Genomic DNA, 10,057 nt, shown 5'->3' with positions numbered 1-10,057 from the left:
ATCTTTAATAATAATAATAATAATAATAATAATAATAATAATTATTATTATTATTATCTTTTAGACGACTAAATAATATATTAAACAAAAAAAGAAATTATATTGTTTTTAGTATATAGAAATAAAAATTAATACTTAATCCCAATGTGTTTAGTTATTATTATGGGATGAGATAAAAAATGTTTTTACTTATTATAATCTTTTTCAAAAATATATTTAATTATAAAATGTAATATTATATTCTTTCAAAAATTTAATTTAATTAAAAGTTTGAGAAATTCTTTCTCGAACTTTGGAAATTGTCCTTTTTTAGAAATAGAAATAGAATTAATAGGTTTGGCATGGGAATGAGAGTGGCAGGTATTAGATTGGCATGGGTTGTCTATTGACATAATTTTATAAGGATTATATAATTCTATGTATATATATAAAAAATATTTTATCAAATTATTATTCATATATTATGATATTATTCTTTTTGACCTAATTTATGTGATGATATTTGATTATCTGGAACATATAATGAATCTAAAGTTCTATTTCTGCATCTCCTTAATCAAGTCGTCTACATTATGATTATAATTACCTGGAGCTTCTTCAACTTATTTGTCAGACGCTTTGACAACTCATACTATTTTCTAGGGGTGTACATGGTCGGGCTGGTTCGGGTTTTTCAAAGATCAAATCAAACCATTTGTGTCGATTTTTTAAATGTATAAATCAAATCAAACCAATTTAAGAATCTTGTGAGAGACGTTAGATGATGATCCAAAATGTGTAAGTTATTGCAAACATTTGACAATAATCTAATATATTCTCTACAAGGTTAAGCATTATATAAAAGTAAATATTAGATCGAGTCTAAAATTATTTTTAAAAAAGTAATTTTTAAATGTCTATAATTGACATCACTTTTAATAATAATAATAAAATTATACTAGTAACCTAAAAGGAGATATATTCGTAGATCAATCAACAATATTATCACATTATATAAAAAGTATAATTTTAATTTATTTTAACCTACCATAGGAATGTTAACTTGCCTTCTTCTTTCTTTAATTTCCTCCTTTTTTGTCCATTTTAGGTGAAAGTTTGGTATAATATATATAATACAATAATAAGTGCTGTAAAGTGAAAGAAGGGGTCCTCAAGCTGCAAATTATTGAATAATAAAGTAGACTCTGAAAATGAAATTGGCCAATAAATTCAATAATTGGTCAAAAATTGAGGGGGCAATCAAAGATTAGAAATTTGTTAGGGAATTTGTTTGGATTATTTATTTTAACAATATTTCACGTGCAATATTTTTGGTGAATTTAGGCCTTTCCGTGACTTTTGTTTTTTGCTTTTTGGTCCACAATATTAGTAGCAATCACACTCTTGTGTTAATTTGCTTTTATTATATTTTTCCCATATATGTAACTTTGAAAATTTTGTGTTGATATCCACATTTAGAAAGATTTTTCAGGTTATGAATATGAATTGTGATGACCAACCAGAGTCGCAGTGAAGTGGAATAGTAAGTATTCTTTCATTTTTAATTAGAGGTATTAGGTTCGAGTCTCCCTACAGGTGAAAAACCCAAAAAAAACTTATGGATATGTAGTGGATGGTTAAAATCTATCTCCATTATGAATTACGGAAAATGAAAAAAAAATCCAATATAAATATCGGACATGAATAAGAAATTAAAAAAAAAATCATGCTAATTTATCATACAATATGATAGTTATTTTTTCTTCTAAGAAGGAAAAATATTAGAGATAATTTTAATATCTCGCAAAGAAAGAGAGATAATAATAACAATAGCTCCTCCAACTTGAAGTATGTTAAATTATTGAATTGTTTATATGAATTCTCACTGATCATATTTTCGAAAGACGATGGTAATTTTAAATTTATTTATAAACTAAAAATGTCACGTTCACATGTATCAAATGAAACATTTCTCACATCACATAATTGGTGTGTGCCCTCAAAACAGCCCTCGACAAAAGTTCCACTTATCTTTTTCTCTTATTGACTTGTATTTATACAAAAAAAAAAAAAAAAAGGAAATGTACTTATCCAAAATATAAGAGGGGTTTTTCATTTGTTTATTAATATTTTCGATAAAAATAAATTAAATCGTATTGTTTAGAGAATATTTATATGTAATCTATAATAAAAATATTAATTTCATTAAGATTAGCTCTATTATGGTTTACTAGTTAAATATATAAAAGATATATGCATTATTTTGTATTAACAATTTATATATTTATCGATTGTTATTTTAATGAGTGGCTATACAGTATAGTTTTTTCACCAACCAAATCCACCCCTGATTTTTTAAGCAGACATAATTTAATTTAATAAATGTTAGTTATGCATTAAACCACCATATTATATAAGTAATAAATCCAATAAGATAATTGTATGCAATTTATTTATTGTTTATTGGTTTGTCCGCTAATAACATTGAATTAGGTCTTGACACGTGAAGGATAATATCCAATTGAACCCCTAAATTCAGTGATTAATTAACCCAAATTCAGCAATAATGTTGGCTAATTAACATTAATACACATGCATTTCTGCACCTAAATCAATAAAAAAATAAAATCACCCATTGAAACTCTATGATTGAGTAACATTACCATATTCATAGAAAATGTAACACTTTTGCTTCTAAATATCTTCCTCAAACCCTGGTTTGGTACGAAGAGAAATATTTTTCATAATTTTTTTAGAAAATAATTAGTAACATATTTATTTATTTTTATTTGAAATGTAAGTATATTTTTTTGGTATGAGTGTGAGAGTGGCGCGGAAGGAGGATATGGGGCAGGGACGCGGAGGTGGAGGTGGTGTGTGTATGTTAGAGGGTGAGAGGAGACAATAAACGTAGAAAGTCATTTACTAAATTTGTGTTCCCAAAACTTCAATTAGAGAAGTTATATTTTTTTAAATTTTGAGAAACTTGTTTTCTTAAAAGAAAATATTTTTCAAATTTTTTGATAAAATCAAACATAAAAAAATTATAAAATATTTTTCTCGGTACCAAACACATCCTATATTTACATATCAATATCTCAATTTAAATTTTTAAAAAATGATCCAATAAAATAAATTTGTTTGTATATATGTTAGTTGACTAAGTGAGGACTAGCCCTTCCAAATTTTATTAATTAATGGAAGTAAAAAACTAATAAGTGAGTTGAGGGGTTAGTTAGCTTATACAACCTTGAAGAATAATATCTCATTTGGAGATTTTAATTCGATTTTATTGTTAACATAATCTCTAATCACAAGGGTTAAATCCAATGTTTTTGGTTTAATTACATTTTTTTAGTTCTTTTGATATTGATATGGGGATACCAAACGATGCCATACTAATTCGAGCACAACGATCACCGCTGGAGCATATATCTAGGGAGGCTAATATAGTGGCAGACTTAGTAGCAATATACGGAAGGAAATCAAAAGATCTGAATATGAAAAGTAGTCAGCCTTATGTTTTTGAAGCATCTCCTTCTTTTGTATTATCTGCTCTCGAAAGAGATGTTGTGGAAACTACATCATTCAAATTAGTTCCTCTATTATATGGATAAACCTTATTATTAATAAATAAAATCCTTCTATTCTTTAAAAAAAAAAAAAAACGAGCACCAATGCACCATATGATTGATTTTGGAGATGTAGTATTCAATCGATTATTAATTCAAACATGTGATATACTCCTAAACTCTTCTATGCTCATGAGTTGTTATGATTCTAGACCTATTTCCATTCTTAACGTTGTATTAATTAAATATTGGTATCAATAATTAGCAATGTTATCGTCTTTTTATTGGATTTACATTCACTTTTTGGGTGATTTTGCTAGTGTTTATGATTGGTTCGCTCGATAAGGGACTGTTGGATATCAGTTACAATGCTCGAGAATTTTTGAGGTATTGAGAATCTTAATCAGAGAAATATAATCAGTATCAATTCATACTACCGACCTCAACTTAATTATTTGAGAATGATCATGTTACTATAGTATTTTTTTGAGAACAAAAATAGTTGTTAAATGTGTGAACAAGGTGAAATCAATCTTATCTCTAGCTATTTAACAACATGTCCAAAAGTCATTTGATTCATAGAATTGTCTATTCATGTCCAAACATTAATAGGTTTTAGTTGTCTTACAAAAATTTAAAGTAGGTCCCTTGTCTACTTCAAAGCCCTTTCAATGAGGGTAACAACTTTTTGGTGTTCACTTTTGAATGAGAAATTTACAACAAATAGACATAATAATTGATTGGTACTATAGTTTTACGTCTCAATTTCATGTTCAAATATTTATTTTCGATGGATGCGTCGATAAGTTAGGTGAACTTCATCGTCGTGGTGGACTCTAATGACAGGTGTTGGAAAGGGTGGAGGTAGGGGCTCAAATTTTATTTATTAAATTACATCTTGAATTCTCTTTCCATATTTATTTTTTATATTTTATGAATTATTTAATAAAGAAATTAAATACTTTCCTTTTCTTTTCACTTCAATTCTTTCAAAAAAAATTTACAAGTAATATAACAATAATAATAACATACTTGAGAGTTTATTTTCGATAGATGGTTCGTTTAAGGAAAAATTACTTGGATGAGTATCTTTTAATAAATAATTACTGATTTTAGCGATACTTTTTATTTATTACCATTTATAGCAATATATATCAATATCATGTTAAATCTGCAATATGTATTAAAAGTGAATTATGTATGCAATATATATGTATTATAACTGTTTTTTTTAAATATATTATGCTTGTTTGGTAAGAGATTGACACATTGTATTATAAGTGTATTAAAATGTGTGATAAATGTATTATCCATCAATAAAACTTGTATTATATGCGAATAATGAATAGTTCTTTGTAATATGTATTAAAACTGTATTATGAGTGTATTAAAAGTGATCAAGTAAAAAACACTATTATTGCTATCAATTGTAAATATTTTTTTAATATAGTATATTTATGTAAGTTTCCCTTTAAATAAAGCATTTAAAAAAAAAAGAAAAAAGAAATGAAAGCAAAAACTTTAAAAATTATTGCAAAAGATAAAATTTGACATATATAATAATGAGGAATTTTCACATATAGCCACTCAAATTATGCTTTATAGCTATAGTTTGCTAATTACGATTCGTAGCTACATATTAGAGGAAGGAGAGAGAAGAGCGAGATTGGGAGAGGGAGGAGAGAGGTGAGCGAGATAGGCAAATTGAATATGTATATCTGTCAAATAATTGTATGTATGTAACTGATATAAATATATATTTGTATATCTGGCAAGTGAGATTGGGAGAGAGACGAGCGAGAGAAGGTAGAGAGTGGAGAGAGCCGAACTGTATATGTATATTTATCAGATAATTGTATATATGTAACTGTATACATATGTATGTATATATCTAATGAGCGAGATTGGGAGAGGAAGAAGAGAGGCGAACGAGATTACCCTGAACTCAATCACTTGCTGTTGTTACTCTTCAGTTTTCTATTGAGGTCTATCGGGAGAAGGAGAAGAGAGGCGAGCGAGATTGTGAGAGGGTGGAGAGACGAGCAAGAAAGGGCAGAGAGTGGAGAGAGGCTAATTGTATTTGTATATTTGTCATATAATTGTATATGTACATATATATAATTTGTATATGTATAAAAGAAGAGAGAGGCGAGAGAGAGGAAGAGAGGAGAGAGGCGGCGTAATTACAACTAAATTAAAATGCAAGCCGTAATTAATTCAAACTATAACTATGTTAGCTAATTAACTAGCATATATTTGTTTATGCGCATAATTTCCCCTATAATACATTATAGTTTTAAACGGGGGCAAGGGGGTAGGAATTACAAGGTAAGAATCAAATCATCACCAACAAAATAGGAGTTATGGTAACCAACTGATTGAGTCATTTCCCCATAAAAACGATAACTAGCTTATTGGCCTTTGTACCTTTGTCATTCTTTTCTGGATACATGAAATAATTACTACTATGTATTCTTTTTTATTTATAGAAAAAGGTCAAAAATATTATTCAACCCCGCAAAATCAAATAAAAATATCATTAATTAATAATTTGATCTAAAAATACCTTTACCTCCAATGGTTTAGTACAAAAGTTTACCTTTTCTCACAGGTTTGCCTTAATTTTATTTTCTTAATATTAATTCTCGATATAGTAATTTTGTCCCAAAAAAATAAATTACCGGAAAAGCTATTCAGCTAAGTGTAGTTTTAACTAGGGCCTAGGGGTGTGCACTATTTGGATTAAATCGAAAAATCAGACCAATTCAAATCGATTGCATTGATTTTTTGATTTAGTTTTAGATTAATAATTTTCTTTGTTTGTTTTTTTGGTTTAATTTGAGATTTAGAAAAATAAAAGCTGGAAAACCAAAAAAATTGATATATATATATATATATATGTATATATAAAGAGAGGGAGAGATTGTGTGTCATTGTTATTATGATATAGTTTATATTTTATGTTTGGATATTTATAAATGATATACTCTTAAATATTGTGTTTTACGTTTTACTTGATATATATATATATATATATACATATATATTTATATAAATTGTAAATATAATTTTCATTAGGTTTCTAATTATTGCATAACTGAATCACTAAATCAAAAATAAAATCAAATCGAACTAAATTTATTTTGATTCGAATTAATTTACACCAAATAGTATAATACCAAACCAAAAAATCAAATTTTCACACCCATAGTTTTAACTCCTCAAGAAGAGAAATACTGAATACTGTCATCTGCCGCGTCGCTTCCCCTTCGCCGGAGCTGAAAAACCGGTAAGCTTTCTACTCTCAATTCTCATTTCTTCAATAATTTCTCTCAACTATGAATATCGGGCCATTGCTAATTTCATTGCACAAATTGCTACAAAACAAAATATGAAGCTTGAAATTATCGGAAGAAGAATAAAACTTGCGAATTTGAATTTAAAAAACATTTTTCAGATTACGTTATGGTACTAAAAATCAATACCTTTTTGGAATTGGAGCATCCCACGCTGTTATTTTTTTTGTGTGAATTTTTACTCTATTTGGCTGATTCATGTAGTTTTCTGTGTTACCCATTGAAGTTTTTCCAATTTTGGTCTTTGTTAGTTGAGAGCTGGCCCTCTTTGGTATGATTTTTAGCTTGTGGTTTTATTAGGAAAAATGAAATGGGAACTTATGCACACAACCTGTTCGATGAAATGTCTTATTCGAGTTGGATCACTCTATAATGCTACCAATAATTGTACTAATCCAATCGCATATGTATTTCTCCTATCAAAAGGAAAGAAATAGGGGAAATGTGTGTCCGAGCTCCTAATCCTAGCTTTATAGTCTTATAAATGTCGGAATTTGCACATGTTTGTATCTATTTAGTGATCACCCTGTTAGTTTCTTTGATCCCACTAAGTCTTCCTTTTCTATTTTCTTCCAATAGTTCGATCTATCCCGAAAATTGTCGGCCTATGAATGTGTTTACGATCCTTCTAGTTTTCTTATAACCATGGTGTCCGGGCCAGCTATCACACACCTCGATTGATTCGATGAGAAACTTGTCACCTGCCACCTCCCACCAGCAACAAGTACTAGGTAATTTTGTCTACAAAGGCTAGGACAAATGAGAAGAAATTACCTAGCCTTTGTACCTCATGATTCTCAACTCACTTTGTTGACTACTAGGCCACCCCCTTGAGTGCGCACCTTCTTGATTGATTTGGTTATGGTCCTTATGGAAAAGCTTGTTCTTTAATCACCCTCTACAGTTTTGTCTCGTTATTTGTTGTGTTGAGTCTTCATGGTTTGGTAGTTTGCATTCGATAAAACTTCTTTTAGACTCCTGATGAGATCAAATTTTCCCAATCCTAATGAAGGTGGGAAGTGGGCAGGTCATGTTCAGTCTAACATTCATGTAGCTACTATCTTCTTTTTTGTTGAAGGTATTTCCGTGCTCAGCGGATCAATACAAAATGTGGCGGCTGTATGAAGGATGGAACGACATTTTGAAGATCCAAAAGTTCCGGAGAATTGTGTCCTATACTGGATTCTATTGCTTCGTTACAGTCATCACATATGCGTACACCAACAACACGTGAGTGTTTATTGCTTAATTCTAGCCACACTAAGAAGTTAAACTGGTAGCTTTCTGTTTTTTTCGGAGAATTGCTAAAATAGATTTAACATTTGATCATTATAATCTAGATAGCTGGTTATAATCATCTTTTGCAAATCTGCTTTTATAACACTCCGAGATATATACCTTGGCTTCAAAGCATATTTGTACAAACCTCTGGTGCTCACGCAGCCGTAGTTAGAGGTATGTTGTTTCTAATCACTATGTCGGTTTGCGTATTGCAGTACTAGAGCGGGGTACTCGAGAGCTGACCAATTCTATGCTTCGTATCCAGCTGGTACAGAGCTCCTTACAGACACAGCTAAGGTCTGTCTGATTGCATGATGATGGAAAGTTCCGATTATCACGGTTTTCCCTTTCTTTCCGGGTTACTGATTTTTATGGAATTTGACTTTTCTTTTCCATTCTTAGCTATATAAAGCAGCGTTGGGTAATGTTTTTGAATTGGAAGAATGGGGACCTGTCGAATGGTCCGTCCTGGCTAAACATTTTGAACGTCAAGGAAAATCACCATATGCATATCATGCTGTAAGTTGATGATGAGATATTCGCGTTGTTACTTATTTTACATTTTTCACTCTAGTTCGTATGCCTTACTTTTCACATAATGTGATAGCAGTATTCTTTTCCTGTCATACATAAAAGCGAAATCTCTTTTCATATGCTAGTTCTAGCAAGTAAATCATTTGTTTGAGAGATATAGAACGAGACGTTGTAATTAGTCATCTCTACAAAGTGTAGGATGTTTGAAATTTGCATCTCTGCATCTTTTAAGATATGGGAGAGGGCAAGAAGACGGAGCTTATCATCCCAGTTTCTCGAGGGGGGAAACTGTGCTATGTCATTGACTAAATGCTTCACATCTCATCATATATTCCATATCGGATTCTGGAAAGTTAAATGATAACGTGAACTTCATGTCTTGCATACGTTTATATATTTATAACTTTTCGTGTGTGTGATGGTTCAGCAATACATGGCACACCTCGCTTCTCATGGACAGCTAGATGGAAGTGGCTAGTGGAAGCTCAGTAGCAGGAAACCTACGATTTGACGCCTATCATCTGCATCTTGAGCAGGTTTAAATCAATTCAAGAAGCTGATTTGGTGATAGAATTCGAACCAACAGATATGTAACTTGTTGAACATGTATTAACCTAGCCTAGCCAATCTCATATCAATATGATGAGTTGTTAGGAGTGATTATATTGAATAAATAGATTCCTGAAATCGAAATTCATATCTTTTACGCTCCTTTGTTATTCCTGGATTTGGCTCCTCTCTATTTCTCGTGATACACGGACAAAATTTAAACGTTTTTTAGCCTTCCCGCCAGAACATTCTTCTCCTCCTCTTTCTCGTCCTCCGTTTCCTTTTTCGTCCATGAGTACACAGCAGTGAAATATGTTGTTACAGCAAATTTAAAATTGTTTGCTTATTTGTGGTCTGATTGACTGAGTAATGTTCCATGGGGAGCGTATAGGGTCTATCCTTAATAATTTGGATTGTGGTTGGGAAAAAATTGAAAACACAATTGTTGGATTTTTTAAGCTTGAAAAAAAAATGTTTGAAGTAAACAAAGTAAATGAATTAATTTAAGAAGGTTTAGGTTGAATCTAACTATCGTTATTGGTATATTAGAAAATTTGGAGTTGTTTTTTTATCATATTTTAAGCAAAAACATGTTAGTGAATCTCTACGTAATTATGATTTATGGTGATCAAGATCTAATTTTGATATGCCAAGTCAACTTGACAATAATTGAATTAATTAATGGTGAATAATAATAAGATTTAAAAACAAGTCATTTTGAACATGAATTGAATTCCTAAAATAGTAAAAAAAAAATAAAAAAAAAATAGGACAGAAATTTGAATT

General features: G+C 30.0%; 1 protein-coding gene across 3 annotated transcripts; it reads left to right on the top strand.

Moving 5' to 3' along the window:
- The first annotated feature begins 6,739 nt into the window (after positions 1-6,739).
- LOC102578591 (uncharacterized) lies at positions 6,740-9,441 on the top strand. Of its 3 annotated transcripts, none has more exons than XM_006360348.2 (5): positions 6,740-6,840; positions 7,986-8,137; positions 8,404-8,485; positions 8,591-8,707; positions 9,150-9,441. In XM_006360348.2, exons 2-5 carry the CDS (start codon positions 8,016-8,018, stop codon positions 9,198-9,200), a joined length of 372 nt encoding a protein of 123 aa, XP_006360410.1. In that variant the 5' UTR covers positions 6,740-6,840; positions 7,986-8,015; the 3' UTR covers positions 9,201-9,441. The 3 variants fall into 3 exon arrangements, with proteins under 3 accessions (XP_006360410.1, XP_015170326.1, XP_006360411.1); XM_015314840.1 differs by having other exon boundaries at positions 6,750-6,840; positions 7,962-8,137; XM_006360349.2 differs by having other exon boundaries at positions 6,751-6,840; positions 7,920-8,137.
- The last annotated feature ends 616 nt before the right edge of the window (positions 9,442-10,057 follow it).

Source organism: Solanum tuberosum, unplaced genomic scaffold (assembly GCF_000226075.1).
Source record: "Solanum tuberosum cultivar DM 1-3 516 R44 unplaced genomic scaffold, SolTub_3.0 scf00322, whole genome shotgun sequence".
Classification (NCBI taxonomy): Eukaryota; Viridiplantae; Streptophyta; class Magnoliopsida; order Solanales; family Solanaceae; genus Solanum; species Solanum tuberosum.
This window is presented reverse-complemented; position numbering and strand designations above follow the sequence as displayed.